This window comes from Mytilus edulis, chromosome 6, assembly GCF_963676685.1.
Source record: "Mytilus edulis chromosome 6, xbMytEdul2.2, whole genome shotgun sequence".
NCBI lineage: Eukaryota > Metazoa > Mollusca > Bivalvia > Mytilida > Mytilidae > Mytilus > Mytilus edulis.
Window position 1 is genome coordinate 59,035,285 of NC_092349.1, and position 22,899 is coordinate 59,058,183.

At 31.7% G+C, this 22,899-nt stretch overlaps 1 protein-coding gene across 4 annotated transcripts; it reads right to left on the reverse strand.

The window, feature by feature from the left end:
* Positions 1 to 1,957: 1,957 nt before the first annotated feature.
* LOC139527994 (GTPase IMAP family member 9-like) lies at positions 1,958 to 21,607 on the reverse strand. 4 transcript variants are annotated; one of them, XM_071323754.1, is made up of 14 exons: positions 21,494 to 21,607; positions 20,882 to 20,947; positions 19,847 to 19,891; positions 18,118 to 18,173; positions 15,027 to 16,708; positions 12,151 to 12,317; positions 11,657 to 11,713; positions 10,921 to 10,989; positions 6,488 to 6,547; positions 5,624 to 5,680; positions 4,395 to 4,460; positions 3,555 to 3,614; positions 3,150 to 3,176; positions 1,958 to 2,605 (listed from the first exon to the last, which is right to left on the reverse strand). In XM_071323754.1, exons 6-14 carry the CDS (start codon positions 12,185 to 12,187, stop codon positions 1,989 to 1,991), a joined length of 1,050 nt encoding a protein of 349 aa, XP_071179855.1. In that variant the 5' UTR covers positions 12,188 to 12,317; positions 15,027 to 16,708; positions 18,118 to 18,173; positions 19,847 to 19,891; positions 20,882 to 20,947; positions 21,494 to 21,607; the 3' UTR covers positions 1,958 to 1,988. The 4 variants fall into 4 exon arrangements, with proteins under 4 accessions (XP_071179855.1, XP_071179854.1, XP_071179852.1 ...); XM_071323753.1 differs by having other exon boundaries at positions 3,156 to 3,176; positions 10,921 to 11,004; XM_071323751.1 differs by having other exon boundaries at positions 10,921 to 11,004.
* Positions 21,608 to 22,899: the final 1,292 nt, after the last annotated feature.

Genomic DNA, 22,899 nt, shown 5'->3' on the forward strand with positions numbered 1-22,899 from the left:
TTATATTTATCTAGAACTTAAGGAGTCAAAACACGCTGTCATGTTAGTATGATCTATCTTTTTGAATATCAACATAATGAGACTATTCAAACACGTCTTTTTACTTTTGACATCTATAAAATACAAAAAAACATTATAATCTTAATGGCATTTCCACAGCGTGTTAATATACGAATACAAAATGAATTAAATTTTAGAAAACGTAACTTTTGATCCGCTTTACCCGTCCGGAGCACCTGATATCATTCCCTGTTTTTTGGCTGGGCTCGTGTGGCTTAGTCTTTAGTTTCTATGTTGCGCCTTGTGTACTATTATTTGTCTGTTTGTGTTTTTATTTTTAAGCCAAGGTGATGTCAGTTTATTTTTGATCTATGAGTTTGGATGTCCCTCTTTTTTATGATTTTCTCTTCCTTGTATGGATAAATGCATTACATCTTTAATAGATATATGAAGATGTGATATGAGTGCCAATGAGACAATTCTCCATCCAAGTAACAATCTATAAAAGTAAACCATTTAAGTAGCTTATATTTAAAGGTGGGCATTAAGCGACTATTATTTTTATAAAAACAAGAAGAAATTTTTAGGTAATTTAAACCATGGTATTTCGTCAATTGGCTATGTGCTTTGGCATAGAAAGTAAAGATGAGATTTCAGTTCATGAATTCCCTTTGCTTAAAGGTAGATTGATTGATTGACTGTTGATTACTTGACGTTGAGTAAGGAGATAACTGTATTGTATGTTAAGCTCCGACGGCATCAATTGGGGATGTGATGGTCGCAAATTAAGTTTACTGGCGACGCGTTAGCTGAGACAGTAAACGGGTATTTGCGACCATCAAATCCCCAATTGATGCCGTCGGATCTTAAAATACAATATTGTTATCTCCATTCTAATGAAACTGACAGAAAATAACGTTAAAACATGTATTTAAAAGAAAGGGACAGGAATTTTGCCTTACAACAAATCACATACGAAGTCATCAGTTTTTGTGGTTGGTTGCTCAAAGTCTGGTGGGAAATATTTCAGGCATGTTCAGCTAGGATGAGAAAAAAGTAACAATAACTACCATAGGTCCGGCAACAGAGGTGAACTGGGTTGCAGGTAGGACAAATTAAGAATGTCACGGGATAATAAAGGTATATTGGATAGGGACAGAAATAAAGCCTTGCAACATGCCACATAGTCAAACGAACCCACAAAGAGTTGTTGTAAGGGTTCATAACGTGCAGAGAGAGAGAGACTAGGATTTAATGTCCCCATTCGCACTGGACGATAATAAGGAATTTAAAATTGAAACAACTGGCATAGTTTTTTAAAATATTCCCGCTTGTTAACTTTAGTGCTTAGCAACGACGTGGTCACGTTAAAGACGTGATCTCGTTTCCCGCGATACTTAAGATAATGAATATTCATACTACCCTAGGCTAGTGCTACGTAGAGCTAACCGTACTTGATACATCCAACGCAGTCCCACCTTGTAAAGGGTTTCACTGCCGGTCGGAAGAAAACCTGTAGTGACCATATTTCTATTTCACAGTCACCCTTGGGGATCGGAGTCATCAGAAATTTGTTGTACAGGTGTTCTAACTTGCAGAGAGCGTAGCTACTAATCTATAAAGGAGACATCGGTTGAAACGTCCTCTAAGACCGGAAGTTGATTCGTATTTACACATCCAACACTGCAAAGACGAGTTATGTAACCATCATTGAGAAATCGGCATTATATGGTTAGAAAACATTCCAAGGTTGATAATACACAACTCGTGCAGAAAAGTACAAGCGTTTCGAAACAGTTGAAACCTGCAAAATTATTGACCCGTACGTGTGAGCTCAATAAGTTCACTTGAAGATTGTCAAAATACCAGTGTTATTTTAAAGATTTTTTTCTTGTTTTCAGGTTGATAATGGTGGATGACTATTTTAATGGAAAACACACTAAGAAAATAAACGCTATGGTGATAGAAGTTTTTTAATTTACGCTTAATTAAATCTCAGCTAAGTTTTGAAATCGTGAATGTTTAGATATACTATTTTCACACTTCTGCAGAAGATCCATTACCTTTCGTTTCGTATAAACATCTAAATGGCAGTCCAGTTTTGAATAATTACAGTTTAACTTTATAAATTTCAGATTGTTATTTTTGATAAACTTTCGTAACTCATTTGAAACTGAAGATAAAAGTGAATTGTCGTCTATTTCTTGATTATTGCCACATGTAAACACAACAACCAAGCGGTCGAAAATATCATCACAACGATTCTGTAAAAAGTTAATCAATTCAGGCGACAAATATTTGTCTAACGATACAACCAATAAGAATGCATATGGCGTGTCTTGGACTTCCTGTTTGGCGGACTGTATGAGTTGAAGTACCGTCTGTCGTTCGGTATTTTTATTTATGACAGGAATCCCAGGTGTATCAACGACAAAAAATCTTTTGCTTCCGATTTTCTGGTCCATGCATTTTATTATTTGCGTATACGAAGTATCTAAAACATTTACGACTTTTCTGCCAAACACGTCTGAGCCAATTATCATATTGCCCACTGAACTTTTACCACTTCCTGTTTGACCGATCAAAACCAATCCAAACTCAGTTTCTGAAAAAAATAAAGAAGATACGATATGCTTGGTTTACCTGATCGATGGGCTATCATATAGTTAGCGCATACATGTCTCTCTTGCAGAAATATTGAAAATCGACGCCTCTTGAGTGTAAACTAACAATAATTAAATGTTACTTAATTATAGTTGGTTTTATTTCTCGTATCGATCCTATGAGTTTCCATTTGCAACTAGCCTTTACAGTTCTCTAATTGTGTGCTGTTACACCACTGAGAGAGGATAGGGGAGATTTGAGAACTCACAAACATTTTGTATTTGGTAGCCAAAAGTCAGGAGTCTATAGTTCAGTGATTGTCGTTGATTCATGTCCGTCATATTTTTTTTTCGTAAACTGTTCAGTCATTAATCATTTGTTAATCAGGCAGTGAGTTTTTACATTTTCATGTCAGAGCCTTTGTATCAGTTGGTGTCTTTAAATATTTCGTCATCATACATTCCCTATTGAGGATATGTTTTTTACTCAGCTGGCGCTCCTTACGTATATTAAAAAAAAAATCATAATTCAAATAAATACTTAACCTATACCTTCATCTTCTTCTGTTAAAACTAAACGAAAAAGAAAGAGGAGTAATTCAGCAAAATTGAAATAGAAAAATCACTAAGTTGAATGTATGACTATAATTTTTTTTGGTAGAAAATTTTAAACTGTTACTTTTTTATATCTTCAAGAAAAATCATTCAAACTCTAAAACCACTATAAAAATAATTCATGATTCAGCACTACCGACTAACACTACAAAAATTAAAACACCCAACAAAATCAGAATAAAGCAACAGCATTTCGAATGGTTTCTGGTGAATCCAGGATATACAATTTCAGTTACAATGCCGCAAAATACACTATACAGAAAACAGAAACGGAATAACGGTCGGAATAAAATAAAATATATATTACATTAAATAAATAATCACTGTAATAGTTACTTTCTATCTTTTTTGGAGTTGCTACACTCTGACATTGACTTCTAGATCTCAGTGCTGAGTCTGAAATATCAATATACATGTACACACATAAACAGATACAGTATTAGTAACTTTTATTAGCATGAAAAAAAACACCTTTCATTAGCATAAAACATACAATTAAATTCAATTGCTACTAGAAAATATACATTTTACCCTTTCTGAGTGTGTGTGTGTGTTTGTTTGAGAGAAATATGATCTTAACACTTAAAACATTGGATATTGCTTGTGTACTGATTGATATTCTAGTCTAAGATGCATGATTTTAATAAAAATAATTGCTATTGGCTTTGAACTAGCTGTCAGCCTGTACTAATTGTCCTTTCGTTGTGAGAATGAATAACTACCCAGCAACGTCCACTCAGGGTTTCTGTTGGATACATTTCTGCTTTGTATCGATCTAATGAGTGTCAGTTAGTTTTGTTCCTATATGTAGTACTGTTACACAACTGTCTCTTGTTAGGAAAGGGTTGACACGCCTTTAAACTAGTTCAATCCTGCTACATCCTGTATGTGCCTGTCCAAGACAGGAGCCTGTAATTCAGTGGTTATCGTTTGGTGCTGATTTTTATTTGATACTTTTTTTTACATAAATCAGACTGTTAGTTTTCTCGTTTGAAATTTTTTACATTTGTCATTTGGGGTCCATTTAAAGCTGACTATGCTGTTAAAGTTTTACTCATGGTTGAAGGCCGTAAGGTGGCCCATAGTTGTTAATGTCTGTGGCATATGTTCTCTTGTGGAGAGATGTCTCATTGGCAATCATACCACATCTTCTTATTTTTATATAGCTTTAGATACCTTCATCTCGCTCCTCTTGCATTGACGATGTAATAAACGACTGTCTCTCTGGTGTCTGACTTGAAGCTGTTATATTAAATAAATCATATTATCATTACACATCTGAATAAAAGGAGATGAAGGGCATACCTTTTGGTATATCAATGAAATATCAATCAACAGACGTCAAAAACTATCAAACAGATATCGTCTTTATACATGTATTTTTACACAAATATTTCCATTTGTTTCTTCAAAATATTAAATCAGATACATTTTTTGTACTAGTATCCATCTTGAGTATGTGTTAACGTGATTGAATGATTGTTTCTGTTTAATGCCACTTTCAGCACTCGTGTTTATATCTTGGCGGCCAGTTGGTGGAGGATATCGGAGTACCCGAGGAGAACAATCGAGCGTGCCAAGAAAACTGACATTCCCAGTATTTTAAGATATGATTTGAAGGTGGCACGCTCGTATTTGCATTCCAGAATTTAGGTTGCTCTTTTATGTACCCTACTTAGGTTTATGTATTTAAACAGTGTGATTGGAAAAAAAAATACAGTATCAGCTGAACATACTTTCCCAAACTGAGGGATGAAGCAGGTGTAGAAAAATATGAAATAATTTTACATACAGATGAAAATGAATTTTTGAGAATTTTTTTAAATATTGTATTCACTGCACCATAAAAGACCTAAAAGTACTAGTAGCCTTAGGTTTTTAAAAATAGCAAAAAAAGTAAACGGTCATGATACATATTCAAATTCATTTCTGAATAGTAAAATGAAAGTACTTCAGTTAGCTGTGAATGTAGATTATTTTGCAGTGTTAGAAAGTGGTGAAAATTATAAAAAGGCTATCATTATCCCTTATGGGCCAGGAAATACTACCGTGCCACCTGAACGAAGCTGCTAAGTGTATGTAAATAAAACGAAACAGAATATAAAGACTGTACTTCTATCTAGTAATTTTAATCTTACGTACTGATATAAAAAGATAAAGAACAAAAACGAAAACATCCTCGGAGCTTTTAGTGAATAGAAGCATGGCTGTACCTATATGCAACATTTTTGTTCATGTCAACTTTTCAACGAAAATTAAATGAGTTGCCTTTTAAATATAAACAATAGTATATACGTGATGTGGACAGTTGCAAAGTCAAATCAGGTTTTATTTTTCAAACCATATAAAGGGAGGTCAATGTTTTATTAATATTATGAGAATTCTGACAGAAATTTTGTAGTTACCTTCTCTTCTTCTAACAAGTATAACATCTCTCTCATCCGAGTCGGATTCTATTTCGTCTAAAAAGTAAAATTTTAGTGATAAGTTTTAGAAATTAATTATGAAATATGTTTTCCACTTTTGTTGCTGTATTTAAAAACACTCATAATTATTCAATTCGATTGGAGAAATATTAAATTCAATCTGCATTTGATTATTTTACTTCTGTAGAACAAATCACTCGGTCACATTACCAAAATCAACTTCGGATCTATAACAGGCTAAAATCGATTTGTCCTATTCAATTGGAAGCACCTAAAAAATGAGAGTTTCTACCAAAGAGAATATTAAATTCAATGTAAACAAAAGACGTCCACTGGAAAATAGATAGGTACGTTTTATGGATGTTCGTTCAAAATATTCTTTAGAGAAACGCGTATAGAACCAGATGTTTTAAGGATGAAAAAAGATATGTAACATTTTTATTAACGCATGTTAACAAAAGAAACAATAAAAATTGCCTAGTTTTTTTTTTATATAATTATTAAGTAGAGGAAAACATACAGTGACGTGCCAAAAGAACTACAAGACGAACAGACTATGAAAAAAAATCTTCCATTTGCCCCGGAGGGTTAGCAGCATGTTCGAATAGTGACAACCGCTTTGATGCTCATTGTAAGCGAAGTACCTATGATAAACCGACTAGAAAAAGTGAATTATAAAATAAGGTAAGATTTATATTTAAGAAACTGGCAATACACTATTATGTTCATATGTATAACAAGCTGTTTGTCTCTTTCAAATCAACTCGATTTAATTTGATTAATATATCAAAATGTTCTCCAAAATGTTTTGAAAGTACATTTTTGTCGTGAATTAAAAACTACCGTCAAGTCTCCCATTTACAACTCTAGTTGATCTTCGCACTTCTGGTGTTTGGCAGGATGCTGAAACAAAAAGTGTTAATAAATAGACTGTTCTAATGAGTTAATTTAATAAAGGCGGCAGTTAATTAATCATAGTATTTGTTCTTAAGTTATTAAGAATTCAACAATTTGAATATAACAGTCGTATTACTTAATCATAATTGAAAAATAATAAAATACCGGAAATACAAACAACGAAAACAAACAGAACCAGAAAAAAGATAATGTGATTAAAGACAGAAAAATCCCCCCCCCCCCCCCAAGCCGAAAACAACTGAAGAAAATACAGATAAAATAAAGCACACAATTTCAGCTTCTTTTAGCCTATAAAATGAATGTATGTTGAATACATGTAATTATTACAAATACAATGCTATCACTTCTAAGGTGTATTTGAACTATTAAATTACTTAACAAAGCGATAGTCAAATGGAATATAAATAACATATATCACTGTGTCTAAACCACACCGGCAGAATTTGATCGGACTCGATGGTATCTAACATCCGGCACAATGACGGAACATCAATAGACAGAAGAAAGATAGATTTCTCCTTATTTTCTTATTTTTTTAATGATATCGAAGAATATATATACATAAACAACTATTTTCTATTGTGATATGCAATATTTTCTACAACCGTTCTATATTAACGGAGAAATAAGTCAAAATGCATGTCAAAATGACGAATTGAGTGAACCTTGCCTCGAAATTGTTTAATTTCTCTTTAAATTGTTCACATTGTACGGAAAGAAAGGTACGGGAAGATAGATACTGACACAGAGATTGCAAAACTAGTCATTATGAGCATCTCAATACTTGTATTTATGTGTATGGAACGAAAGAAATAGGTCATGTCAAATAAAAATACACCGGTTTCGTCATTGTTGTTTACTACACAACACCCGGTTTCGTCTATATATATCACCCGGTTTTTTATATTTTTTTAAAACCAACAATTAATGAAAAGCAACGTTAACACGGATCTGAACATTGTCTTTCGAAAGAAATTAAATATATATGTATTATAAAGTAAACTTGGCGTGTTTACATTTATTTACATAGGTAATTATAGTACTACACATTTTCCTAATGAAAGTCGTATCCGTTATTTCACTGATCTTCAAACTAATTTTAAATGGAATATAAATACTCAATAGCAAACACTGATATCTAATTATTTTTTTAACATTAACATTATGATATTTTTTTTATATAGGTTTTGAGATACATCGCAGTATGTGACCCCCCTTTTTTTTTTTTTACAAAGAAAACCTAATTAACGCTTAAAAAACAAAATTTAAAACATCACCATAAAGTATGCAGAAGTTAAGATTTATATTACTAAGAAGTGTGTAAAGTTTGATGCAATAATGATAAATCATTTTGAGATATGGCGCGACATGTTAACAAAAAACACACTCCTGTTTTACTTACAAAGTTCTGTAACTCAAAAAGATTTAATTTGATTTTCACTAAAAGGTTTACAAATCGTTTGACCATTTCAAGAAATAACTTTGTTAAGTTTCATGAAAACTAGATAAGCTCAAGTTACGGTGCGACATGTTTACGCTGGACATAAAGATAGACGGATAGCTAGACGGACGGACCGAATGACTGATAGATGGATGAACGGACGGATGGAAGGACGGACGGACAGACGGGTGTATACAATAATACGTCCTGTCAAAATTGGGACGGGCGTGTAAAAACGCAAAGAAATGAAAAAAAAATCGTAATTAAAGGTCAATAAGTTTTATTAAGATATCGGCCAAGTCGATTTATTTGTATATTTGTTTGCCTTATCATTTTCCTTTATAACTTTTATATATATTTGAGAAAAATGTATAGAAATCGATAAAAAGAACTTGATATTCGGCATTTATTATAATAAACATAATCCAACTCACATAATCCGATTTCCCGGGTGTCCCTGTTTTCTCATTTCTTACAATATTTTAATTCGGTATACACTTTATAAGATAAGTGGCGAATCTAGATGACGTATAGGTTACACGCCCCGACCCCACCTTCGGTTGCCAAAACTATATTGATTCCTGTATTTAACGATTTTGTAAAGCAAAAAATAATCAAAATATTGTTCGACTCGCTACGCTCGGCGGTATGTAAAGGTTGTTCGAAATACGCCCACTTTGAAATAAACTGAATCCGTCTGTCCGTATATATTGTCAAAATATATTGACCAACGTCAGTGTACGATCATCATAACACAATGGTGACAGTACAGACTCGGTTTTTTTAATAATGTTAACAAAATAATTATTATTGAATTTTATCGATGACCTGAGACTATTATACTAATTTGTACATAGCAGTATAGTTACAATTAATGATAAATAAATTTTATTTTAATGCATGGTAGTTGTAATCCTACATTCATTTTCTATGTCGATTATGCATGCATATACATTTGTCTTATTATCAACGTTTATCCTTAAGAAGATTTATTTTTAACGATGGTAGAAAAGATTACATACATGGAATGATTAGATTACTTATAAAGGTGTCCATTCTTTTGTGCGAGAAAATCACATATCAATTGTGTGTTTCGATTTTTAAGACCGTAAACTTTAATTTCAAGTTTAAACATGTTCAACATATTTTCCCATAACTCATATAGAAAATGCATATTTAGAGAGCTTTAATCTCAATATGCTGTTAAAAAAGTTCGGAATGCAAAGTAAAATTAAAATATTTGTGTTCTATAAGAGTAGGAATTTGCTTATTATTTATTTGAATCTGAGACTCATATAAATAATAAGCCGCTGTCCGGTGAAATAACTTGTATTCGAACGACCCACAAAACTCATTTTGAACGCTGAAGTTAAATAATCAATTATAATGTAATGCGATTATGATTTTTTTTATTTGACCAAACCGGGTTATGCATTTTGAAATCTACGACGAAACCGGGTTGTATACATTGACGAAACCGGCCAGTTCCATTTTGACATGACCCATTTCTTTCGTTCCATACACAGAGTTACAATTATTGAGATGCTCATAATAACTAAATTTGCAATCTCCGTGTCAATATCTATCTTCCCGTACCTTTCTTTCCGTACAATGTGAACAATTTAAAGAGAAATTAAACAATTTCGAGGCAAGGTTCACTCAATTCGTCATTTTGACGTGCATTTTTACTTATTTTTCCATTAATATAGAACGGTTGTAGAAAATATTGCATATCACAATAGAAAATAGTTGTATGTGTATTTATATTCTTCGATATCATTAAAAAAATAAGAAAATAAGGAGAAACCTAGCTTTCTTCTGTCTATTAATGTTCCGTCATTGTGCCGGATGTTAGATACCATCGAGTCCGAACAAATTTTGCCGGTGTGGTTTAGACACAGTGTATATCATCGATAACTTTTTTGTTTAAATTCTTAGCTTGACATCAAACCCATTTGACAGTGACTTCCAATAAAATATTTGGATATTTTGTATGAAATCCAGTGACCTAATCATAAATATGCTTTCTTCGAATAAATTGTTTTCTCCCTTTAATTGTTCGATTATTTTATAAGCCATGGAAATTATATGTTGACCGCAATATAACCTGTCGATTGATTTATTAGTTGTTCGTCCATTGGCAAATATTTCATGCACATTTAAATAATTATAAATGAATTACAACGGTAGTTTCGGCAATGGGTAGACCAAGATCAAGGGCCGGACATTAAGAATGTAAAAGGTTTGCCGTAAAGAGGTGTGGATCCCGTAAAATGCTTATTGAGTTGGTCTTTGACATGCGGATAGTGTGGCAATATCCTTACAAGAAACATCAAATTTAAACAGACTGTTTGTCTTATTCATTAAAAGGTAACAGCGGAACGGATACTCCTTTAGAAGTGTTATACTGCTGTACTGTAGAAATCTAGGTGTCCATATGTCTTTAATGTTGTCAACTTTCTGGGTAGTACCCGCTAGGGAATATAACGAAAGCATCTCTATTGCACAGATCAATGTTAAAATTCACACAATGATACACATTCATCTAATAGATATACCATTTTAATGTTTACCTCAAATTTTATGTAAAACAATGCAATTTTTGAGCCTGTCTCAAGTCAAGAGCCTCTGGTCATTGTTAGTCTGGTATGTTTATTAAGTTTAGTTCATTTAAATGTTTTGGAGTTCAGTATGACGTCCATTTTCACTGAATATTTGTATTTAGGGGCTAGCTGAAGCCCTCATTCGAGTGCGGGGTGCTTGCTCGCTGCGTTGAAAACCCATTGCTGGTCTTCGGCTGTTATCTGTTCTTTGGTCGGGTTGGTGTCTCTTTACATATTGCCCATTACTATTCTCAATTTTAATCATATATTTTTCTAGTTGTTTCAGTTGCAAACAAACGGAATTAATTTCTCACCGTCTTTTGTTGTAAGTGTCTCCTGTGTTGGTTCTGGATAGTCAGTTTCTATTGTCCCTTGTGTTGGTTCTGGAAAGACAGTTACTAAAAAATGTGGAAATTTAGGGCGTTCTTTTTCAACTATAACATCGCATTCTCTTATACTTTTTTTGTGTGTATATTTGTAGTGTCTCTTGATAAATGATCTTTTAGAGCTTTTTATTTGTATTTAGTTAAAGAGATAATTAGGTTGTTTTGGCTATTTTTATCTTCTTTTCTTTAAGATGTCTTATACCATGATGTTAGTAGTGAAGTATTGTTTAGGTGAAGGCTGTGGTGTACATTAAATACATACTTTAGTTAAAATATCTCATTTTGAAATCTTAAAAACATTTAAAAAATGGAAGAAATCTATGTGTTCCGTTTCAAGAGCTTACCAGAAACTTTTATCATCACAATACTCTTATTTTCCCTTTTGCTGATCAGTTGATGATTTATATTTTTTTGTACAAAAACCAAGGTAGCATTTGCATTAGGCATATTGGACATTTTTAAAATGCTCTTTACGGATCAGTTAAGACCCATTTGGGTTTGATGCTTGCATGTTTTTTATATGTTGGTCCCATCTGTATGCATGGAAGAATATTCAAGAAACATGTGCCATTTGCACTGAGATTGGAATTCTAAGTTTTTACCACCATCACTTGGTCAGTATCTAGTTAATTAAGTTGAATTGCAATAAAATATTATTTTTTACCTTCTTTTTTATCCAGCATTGGTTGTGTTGTTTTCTTCACGTGTACCACATCTAGAACTGTATTGAATTATTGATCGTATTAGAAAAAACAAATAATACAAAGAAAATAATTAAAATGCACTTTTTATGTCAAAATCATACGAACACGATGTTGGTGTTATTCGAAGATAGAACATTGATTCTATGGCAAAGCACAAAACAAGTATACAGATGACAAAAAAGACATATAAATATATATCATTTAAATAAACACACATGAATATATGTCTGGTATCTCTAATGATGCTTTTCAACTTCTAACTTATTTACATAGTAATTTAAAGTTTTTTGACTAAATTACCGGCATACCCCTGTAATAATAATTTCTTTACCAAAAAATCAACAACTTAAAAAGAAAAAAATATTGTGATTATAATTTCACATTTGCATTTTCTTGTTTATAAAAAAATAATAGGGAAATACAAAACATCATTATTTTTTATTGTTTTACAAACCTGTAGACGAAGACGATTTGCAGCTTAAGATTCCCATTTGATAGCATTCTTTACAACCCTTTAATGCTTCGAAGTAACTATTACATATCCCGAGCGTATTACAGAAGAATATAAGTGTCTCTCAAAATTAAACAGATCAGCCAGTTATTAACTAAGGTAACATCTCTCTGAAAATAAAACAAAACAGCCAGCAATAGACTAATGTCTTATATATGAAAAGGCTAAAAGGAGTTTTAACCTACAATTGATGTAAATAAAAATGCAACAAAACAGTTGGTGATAGACAAAAATCAAATTCCCTGACACAAACCCCAAAAACCCCAAAGCTACACAATGTTAAATTTAACAATAGCGATATGTTTAAGGGGGTAATGCCCTTTAACGCCAGTCGTCAAACAGTCATTTTCGGCTAACGTTAGGTCTCAAATAATTATCATTACCGTCATTTTTGGAAATAAATTAGCGTGATTCGTCAAATTCATTCGATATCTATATCGACTAAAAGAAAGTGTACATTTGTATCGTCATACACCAACAATTACCGTTAACGTCATTTGGAAAAAACTTTTACCGTTATTCGTAATGAAGGTAGTCCCATTACGACCCTCAGGTTTCTGAAAGAGAATTATTGTGGATTCATTATCATTCGTTGAATACACATTTTCGTTGTTTTCGTTGGTACAGATGAACCACGAATTCAAATGTTCCACGAATATCATATTTTTAATAGGCTTTGTATACAGAGATTGGCAAACCACGAAATCAAATATCCACGAATATGCAAGTTTTCAGCAATCCACGAAAATTGATACCTACGAAAATAGATGAATCCACAGTAGAATAGATAACGAACGACTAAAGATCAATGTATTGGTCCTTTGTATTCGAAAAAAAAAAGAGTTTAAAATCCCAGATGTTCACGTAAATTCAGTGTTCTATGAACAATAATCAGTTATTTATGTTTAGAAATGTGTACGTGCATGTTTGTTCAAGCCTTCAAACTGCTATGTGCATGGAATTTGAACTGGTAAAACAGTTAAATTTTTTTCAAGGAATGACTGTATTTTCTTTTTAATTCTTAATTCCTGTATAAGCCGTAGTAAATCATTCAAGAAAGTCGATGACGTCACGGTCACATGACAAAATCATGTCTATACGCTAACAGAAAAAACACTGACAGCCAATTAGGAGACGCATTACATTCCGAATTAAATTATTAAAGTTTGAATGTGAGGTACAGACAAACTATCAGAATATTTTTCTGTATAATGTCTCATACAAAGATAATATGTTCATGAATTTTTTTTCTCCAGTAATCAGCCAACTATTGTATCAATAACAGGTACACAGTTTTGAGATGAAGTTTGCATGAGAGAGATACAATGTTAGTTTTTTGACAATTGCGTATTTGAAAACTGTAAATCGGAGGTATGTGAAGGAAATTTATTAGCACCATTTATTTAAAAATCCAAAAGGATTATACATGTGCAAAAAATTTCCCAAAAATGGCCATGTGCGATCATCCCGGTCGGTTATTACATTTTAACATGTTTATGACACCACAAGTGACCTTTATGCACCTACGCATCAATATTTTTCAATGAAAACGTAACCCATCGTTCATCTTCAGTTGAAATTCAGAAGGAGCATAGATCAATTCTCTATGGTTGTTCAGGATGTCTTCTTATATAACTGTACACATCCGATTATATGGTAAGTTTCCAACTCAATGCTTAATTCATATTTCATGTATTTAGATTTGGTAATGTTGGTTAGACGGGCATTCGTTTGATGTAATTGAGCCGTTGATTTTGCCATTTTATTAGAAACTTTCTGATTTCAATTGGAGTTCTATATATTTTGTTGTTTTACTTTTACACATGATTGTTGTTTGTGCTGTATCTGTAGGGGCAACACCATATCTGTCATGAAAGTAGTTTAGGTACTTAACAACACTTGAGTTTGATGATAACTATAGCATAAGTTTTCATAGACACATTACGTTTTATTCGATAATAATTTGTTTGAACGACTTTTTGTTTCATTCACAGCCTTAACACATTCGGAAATAGTACCCATGTCGTCTTTTTCATGTTATGATAATTGTTTGACTAAATTCATCCGTATTTTATGGTAGTGTTTCTTAATACTACGGTCTTTTGGTTAACACATGTCACAGAGAAGTGGTGTTGAAAGTTTTCAAGTCACCAGTAATATCTTGTTGAGTCAATTATATATGAATGTAGAGCGATTAAAATTGTAACTAAAACGTTTCAACTTGAAGTCGTCAAAATTGAGATTCTGCAACAATTATTATATTTAAAAAACAGATCTTTATAGTATGGAGCTCGTTTCAATTGAGCTTAATATACTAACGACAAGGAATACTGTATAAATTCAGGACACAGAGACATGGTTGTTGACAAAACATGTTTTCCCGTTACAGCTTTACAAACATCGACTGGTCTGAAAAGTCTTTTACAGGCAATATCCGAGATGATAGTTTTAAATTTTAATGGTTTGAATGGGAATTTGTATCATTAATATCTAAAAATAAAGATGTTCAGAGAAGTTTCGAAAAGAGTAGAGAATAAAGCTTCGTGCGGATGTGATGAATATCACACGGATTTTGTGCGATTGGCAGAATCTCAAGTAATTAAACATTAACGGGATGAACGGACGGGCAGATAGAGGTAAAACAGTACTCCTCCAATATTTCTAAAGCGGGGTTATTATTAGATTGAAACAAGTTATTCAAGAAAATACTTTTAATAATGAAATAAAAATCTAAATTAATTAGGTTAGAATGCGGTATATTAACAATATAATGATAGGTTTAATTATTTGATATGTACAATAAACAATGTCAAACTTACTAAAAGAAAAGCGACTTGATAGTCCAGCACAACAGTTATAATTGTCGTTAAAATGAACATTTATCTAAGTAAAACTTGAGTATAAGATAACATTATATTTCATTTTGTACAATCATTTAATGTTCTTCATTGAAATTTATCACAAAACTGAATAGAAATTGTAAATGAAAAAACGATGAATGCTATATGATTGAATTTAACACACTGAATACAAAATACACAAAATCAATACAATGATTTTTCTTACAACGTAAATGAACCATTTCTGTCAAAAGAAATAATTCTTACCGACCTTTACTTTTACATGTTACATGTACACGACGAAATGACTATAATAGCTCAACTAGTGGAAATGAAAAGATAAAATCAATTTCGCTTGAAATGATAGGACATTCAGTTTAAAGGAAAAATCGCGTTCTCTGTATACATATGTGTATCTTTAAATTGAAGACCATCATTTCAAGTCATAATACTATTGTAAATATGATTTAAATTTCAAACATTCAACTTAGATTGCAATGCAAATACTGTGTCCGTATACTTGAAATGGATACAAAGACTGTCATATTGTAGTCCGATCGTTATATCTTTTAGAATATTTCTAGGTTCCTAAGAAAAACACACATACATTATATACATTATTTAGATAACAAAATATCGGATTCAAATTAAATTATCATTGTAGACTTCTACATAACATATCAATCCAAAATACCAAAGTAAACGTTTTTTTCTGCTTACATTAAATTTTGATTTGAAAAGAGATTTTCGTTTTGAATTTTCCTCGGAGTTCAGTATTTTTATTACTTGATTTTGATAACAAATATGAGGAGGGTTTTCAAATAAAAAAGCATCCGATCACTTTTCATGTGATTCTCATATAATCTTCATTACATGAAAATCTTGAAAAGCCCAAAATATTCATCTTTTAAAAGACTGTGAAACTGACGAACCAATTAATTTAAAAAATATTTCAGAAAAAGCAATATGCCATATCTTTACCATCTTAAAAAATGTACCAAACTTTTCATAAATTCGAAAATATATGTAAATTATTATATAAAGGTTTACTCACATTCTCTCATTCTTACTCGATTTGTCACTTTCATGACCTGTTGATTATTTTTTATATAATCAACGTGTGGTTCTTTTGATAGAAGTTATTCGTTTGTCAAATTTCTATTATGACGTCAAATTTTTCATGCTTTCCTCTGAAATTCCTATTGTGACGACATGAAAAAAGGCGTCCATGCCTGATGACGTCACGTAAAAGAACATCTCTTTTTGTAGGTCGTTAGAAAAGAAGGATTAAAATTGTCTGCATATCGTCTAAAGATCATTAGAGAAACAGATTCTACCACTAATTTTCGTTCAATTCGATATGTATCCACTCTCGACTGTTAAATCTTTTGTCTTGAGAAGATAAATATGGTATCAAACTCGATGCAGTGGTAAAATCTATATCTATGTGAATTTTAAGTGTTAGACACACAGAGTGTTAGAGAAATAAAGTTTTGTAGACCTGATTTTGAAATACTTTTAAATAGATAAAATACAAACAAAACACGTATCTAGATGATAATAATATACATTGTACATAAACAAATATTCAAAACAGTTCCCTGATAATACAACTTTTGTTTGCTTTCTGCTCTGTAACTGGCTGTAATGCACTTTATATTCTACAGAAAAAATGTATTTTCAATTTCATTAACATAGAAAGTAAACTTTGTTAATTAATACGTTACAAACTACAATATTTTAATCATTGTTTGCATCTACGATTATTATTTTTCTTTAAAGTCGATTAAATAGATATCAGAAGATATAAATGCTAATACAGTAAAAAGATGATACCAGTGGAGCAATAAACAGTAAGAAGACAAACTGACCATTTAATGACCATAAACAAAAAAAGTTGAAAAGAAAAGCTCGCAGCAATATACGCATACAACAAAAGATTGAGCAAAAAATCACATCACATTTATAGCCTGGTATGATCTGAGAATTCTAATAAGAATGAAGAACAGCATTCGACGTTGTAAGTTTTGGAGAAAAGAAAGCAGGCTTTTTGCAACACTAAATGGAACATATTCGTGGTCATCTGCGACAAAAATATTTCAAAAATTGTCAACCTTATAAGGATTACAAAATGTCAATCCTGGTATCAATGATTAGTTAGTTAACCACCACTGGGTCGATGTCACTGCTGGTGGATGTTTTAATTCCCAAACGGTATCACCAGCCCAGTAGTCAGCACTTCTGTGTTCACATGAGTTATCATTGATATGGTCATATTTATAAAAAAAAACTGTTAACAAAATTTTGTACTTTTAAAATAAAGGTTTTTCTTTCCTACTTTTTGTGTACCTCAGGAATGGATTACCTTACCTGTATTTGGCAAAACTTTTAGAATGTTTTGGTCCTCAATGCTTTTCAACTTCGTACTTTATTTGACATTTTTATTCGAACGTCACTGATGAACCTTTTGTAGACGAAACACGCGTCTTACATAAAGACAAAGTTTCAATCCTGGTATCTATGATGAGTTTATTTAGGTAACAACATTCGAAAAAATTACTTCTTCTTCACCACTTCAAAAAGTGCCAAAGTACTGACTACTGAGCTGAATGATGTGAAAAATTGAAAACAACATGTTTAATAATTTCATGCGTCCGAAGCACTTTTCTGGATTTAGCTTTCATGTGTCAATTTCAACAGATCAAATGTAGTGTCAAAACCCATATCTCCAAATGTAGATAATGATTTTTTGAATTTTTGATCGCGAATTATTTGAAGAAATCGATTCGAAAACAAAGAATGGATTTTAAGTAACCAATCAAAGCAAATGAATAATTTAGTGATTAACTTCCAGTTGTTTGATTTTAACGACAACACGGGCAACAAAGTGTTCATGGTCTTACATCTACTGGAACATGGTCTATATTAAAGGTAACTACAGCTATAGACGAATTGGATTTTTTGCCATGCCCGAATCTTCTGATGTAACATAACGGATGATGTAAATTTGCAAGAAATAGCTTATAGGTTCGGTTCATTTTAATAAAAGTTAAGGATTATAATATCTCACTTTTGAAAATAAGTTGATTCAGCCTGCCTTTCCTTTTCCTGGAAATCCCCCTGTATCTGTAGCAATACATTGAAGATTCACATTAGATATTTATTATTGAAATAAATATATTTTGTGCTTTTACTTTTTTTTCAAAAAGACCAAATTACGTCGGTGTTGTTCGAGTCTAAATGAAGTAAAATGCGTCAATCATTTCAAAAAGTGAGTATTTTGCTATGAGTGAATGTCAGGATAACGTTTGATCATCTTAGTTTTTTGGTGGGGTTCGTGTTGTTTATTCTTTAGTTTTCTGTGTTGTGTCGTGTGTGCTGTTGTTTGTTTGTTTGTCTTTTTCATTTTTAGCCATGGCGTTGTCAGTTTGTTTTAGATTTATGAGTTTGACTGTCCCTTTGGTATCTTTCGTCCCTCTTTTAGTACAGAAACGACATTGTTTTTGTTAGTGTGATGTCATAAATACTATAAACATTTAACTAACATGACATACATACATCGGTGAAAATATTTTTAAGCACACTTCACATTAAAGATTTGTCTCTATAATCTACGTTGTGTTGTGAACGACATTTTGTTGTAACATAAATATGGTATGGTAAGGGAGTCGTTTATACCTTATTCTAAAAAAGAGGTTATATGAAAGTTTTTTTTGCATCCATTCTAAAGTGAAACTTCCTCGAAAGTTGTATTAAAACGAATAAAATAACATTTCATCTAAATCCTCTTAACTTTACCATTTTTCTTTGACGTTTCATGATAACGAGGATATTGAATGAAAAGTAAGCATTATATAAATAAGAGGTGTGGTTTGGAAACCAGTTATAGTTACTAATGAAAAACGCAATGTCGAAATCATACGTGATAAACAAGACTAAATAGATTTTGGTATTTATCAAATGTGTGTTGTTTGGATGCTTTAATGATGTTTCCTGGTTGATTAACAATGCTAAGATTGATTTTTGAACTGGAAAGGTTAACGTGACCATGCAAATCTTTTATTTTGCATTTGTTTTTCAGAGAGTTTTTTTTTTATCAATCGAAAAGATTGCTAGTGGTTTTTAAAGTTTCTTTAATTCATACATTTAAAGGTTATAAGCAACAAATATACATATTTCAACATAGTTAAACTTCTAAATGAATGCTTTACATAAGTTTCCGAAAATTATTCTATCCAATCATCTTACACTCAAAATAAGAGAAACATAACAAAATAATAATTGTTGTTAGAAACTTACAAAAGTTTGAATAAAAGGTACAATGCTAATAATTGTGAACACAAACCGTGCCTTTCGTTTACACAATTGTCATAATTGACGCGCACACCAAATAGTTAGAAGGTAAACTGAAATATGGGTGCCCTCCACGAGCATATGGGACCACCCTAACTCATATGTCCATGTTGTGCAGCATGTGGTTTGGTTTGTTTTGATTTATGAACTGTTGGTTGTTCGTCTTTTGTTTTTCAGCCACGACTTGATCACTTTGTTTTTTGACTTATGAGTATGAATGTTCCGTTGGCATTCTTCGTTTAAAGTTTAAACCGAAATCCAACCAAAACGAAGTTCAGATAATTTTGACATTAGTTAGTCACCGCAGGATATGGGTGTTATATTAGTGTCTATCAAGGTGACTTTTTCAATAAAAAAAAATTGCACTAAATTTATCATTATTTTGTTATATGAATAACACTATGACTATGTTAATTTTAGTTCAGTATGAACAAAAAATTACAAACCTTTGATTTTATATCTTTCACATTTTCGAGGATTGTTTTCAACATCTTAAATTGAAAATGAATTATCAATTGTATGTACATTGTTTATTTGAAATCTAGTAAATTGAATATTTTTCTAAAATGTGGTACTTTTTTGTCTACTATTTTTAACCTTTAATCACATTCTATAGTACTCTAACTACATAGCATTATTATTTGACAGTATTATATATCAGTGGTAACAAAATGATTCGATTTTTATCAGATAGTTACATATAAATTTTTAATTCAAATAAGAACTACCCAAAACAATATCATGAATATGACGTTTTACAGATAAAAAAAGTTGGACGATTTTTGATTTTTAAACTATTTTGAATGGTGAAAATATATATTTTTAAAGGTGGTTGAATTTTCTAGTTATTTTAAATTGTGTCATAACTTTGATTTATTGTCACTCACACCAACCTACTTTTATTTCATAGATGGAATATGATTTACATTGTGTGTAAAATACTGGTATGCGTAATATAAAGTAAAATCAAAAAAAAAAAAAAACTGAACTTAGAGGAAAATCAATTCGGAAAGTCCATAATCACATGGCAAAATCAAATAATAAAACGCATCAAAAACGCATGGACAAGAACTGTCATATTCCTGACTTGGTACAGGCATTTTCAAATGTAGAAAATGGTGGGATTAAACCTGGTTATAATATGTGAACAACTAAGACAATAATATCGAACTACAAACCAAATTCAAAAAGAGGATGCCCATAAACACTGACAAAATGCAATTTCAATTGAAGGATTCTGAACACACTATTTGATAGTGTTATTTCAGAAAATTTATTGCGAAAAAAAGCGACAGGGTGGAGTTTTCTCAATATCACAAAAAAAGATAAATCGCATTTTTGTCTAAAAGGACAAAACGCAACAATAAATGCACACAATAATTTCTGAATTTACAGTACTAAGATCTCAAAATACACATTAAATTACAGTACATTTTCTTCTAAAAACACCTTTAAAATATATACTTTATACAAACTGTTACCTCATCATTTCTGTTAAGATGTTCTTCAAATGTTTTGTTTGTATCGTCAATCTGTTTCTGCAGTTTCTATGTTGGAGAAAAAACAAGCTTATTTATTTATTTATTGATTGCTTGGTTATGGATTATGAAACGTCAAGTGCATGGCAATAACATACTTGGTTATTTAAACTCACTACGAACTAAATTGCAGCCTCTAAGGCAATATTGACAGTTTTGTTTCGAGCATTTTGAGTATAAGAAATGATGCATCATCTGACTTCCCAAACTAGGGTTACGAGAAAACAAGATAAGAAATATTACTATATTTGTGTTATTACTAACATTGATGTTTTATAGATAGACATATACAAGTACATATTGGTAGTTTTTGAAGTGATCGCAATAACGTATTTTGTGGCTGAAGTGATAAGCCAATGCAAAAGTATATTTCATCATTGATTTTAAATTTAGTTTCTTAGATATAATGATTTATTCGTATATGTTTTTGCCAATTTCGTTGGTTCAAATAGGAGTTTTTTGGTTGGCAATGATTTGTTCCATTTTAGACACTTTATGTCGTTTTGTATAAACCTACATCAATTTTAACATCATCTATTAAATATGAATACTGACCGTTATTTTATCTTCCTCTGTGATTTCGATTTTCCTATCATAAGTAAACAAACAACAAGATGATTAGTCTGGCATTCATTCAACAATTTACTTTATTAAGGACACGCCATACAGAACCAAAGTCTGATTGATGTGTCAACATACTGACACTATATGAATTCTTTCTTCTGATGTTTAAAACATGTCATTAGTAATATTTTTATAAAATGATTAATTTTCGGTGGATTTACTTGGCCATTTTTCAACAAAACGAGTGGGTTCACAAAGAGTCACACTTGGTCCAAAGTTACTAATGTAGTGAAGTAACATAATTGTAGTGATACATAAAAACCTTTTGAGTTATTTTTTATCTGACAAATACAGAACATTAAGCACCGATCTAGTAAAAGACTTATTACGCCATGATATCGTCAAACATATATAACAATTTCACCTGCATATGGAATACACATTTTGTACTTACTTATTCGGTATTTATGAGCTTGCAGATATTACTCATAGTGTATCAACTTCACACACCTCATATCATGACTTACATATATAAATTGACAATGAGGCTAGGTTGAAAAAAGAGATTATTTCAGCTTTTCTAATTATAAACTTTCCATTTTAAAGTAGCAACATTCCAGCAGCACCTGCATACGGGGTATATATCTCACAATTGATACGATATTCTGGTGCTTGCATTTCCTATCATGCTTTTCTTGATAGAGGGTTGCTGCTCACAAGGAAGCTATCAAGCCAAGAGTTCCAAATGGTGAAGTTGAAGTCAGCCCTGAGTAAATTTTACGGACGCCATAACGAGTTGGTTGACCGTTATGGAATAACCGTTTCACAAATGATATCGTCGTAACTACAATCCCTTCCTTTTCATGAATGTGACTTATCGTATTAGACTATTTATCAGATTTGTTATCACTTAAACAACACGACGGGTGCCACATATGGAGCAGGCTTTGCTTACCCTTCCAGAGCACCTGAGATCACCCCTAGTTTATGGTCAGGTTCGTGTTGCTTATTCTTTAGTTTTCTATGTTTTGACATGTGTACTATTGTTTATCTGTTTGTCTTTTTCATTTTTAGCCATGGCGTTGTCAGTTTATTTTCGATTTATGAATTTGACTGTCCCTCTGGTATCTTTCGTTCCTCTTTTAATACACGATGTTCATGAAGGAGATACTCAAGTTTCTGACGTTGTTTATCATCTTGAATACATATTATAGTGTTCATTTTAATTGTCTTTGTATATTTGTAACCATTACTGATTATAAAAAAAAGAAGATGTGATATCATTGCCCATGAGGCAATTCTTCATCACAGACCAAATGACGCAGAAATTAACAGCTATATCTCACCGTACGGTCCCAACAATGAGCAAAAACCCATTTTGGGAATTCTCGTTTTGC

What these genes read in the sequence shown, in the direction of transcription:
- LOC139527994 (XM_071323751.1), bottom strand. Translation starts at nt 12,187, where the DNA reads ATGGGAATCTTAAGCTGCAAATCGTCTTCGTCTACAG. An exon ending in AATGCTGGATAAAAAAGAAG is followed by an intron (nt 11,005 to 11,656) that starts GTAAAAAATAAT and finishes CACATTTTTTAG; the next exon opens with TAACTGTCTTTCCAGAACCA. An exon ending in AGAAGAAGATGAAGGTATAG is followed by an intron (nt 2,606 to 3,149) that starts GTTAAGTATTTA and finishes TATTTTTTTCAG; the next exon opens with AAACTGAGTTTGGATTGGTT.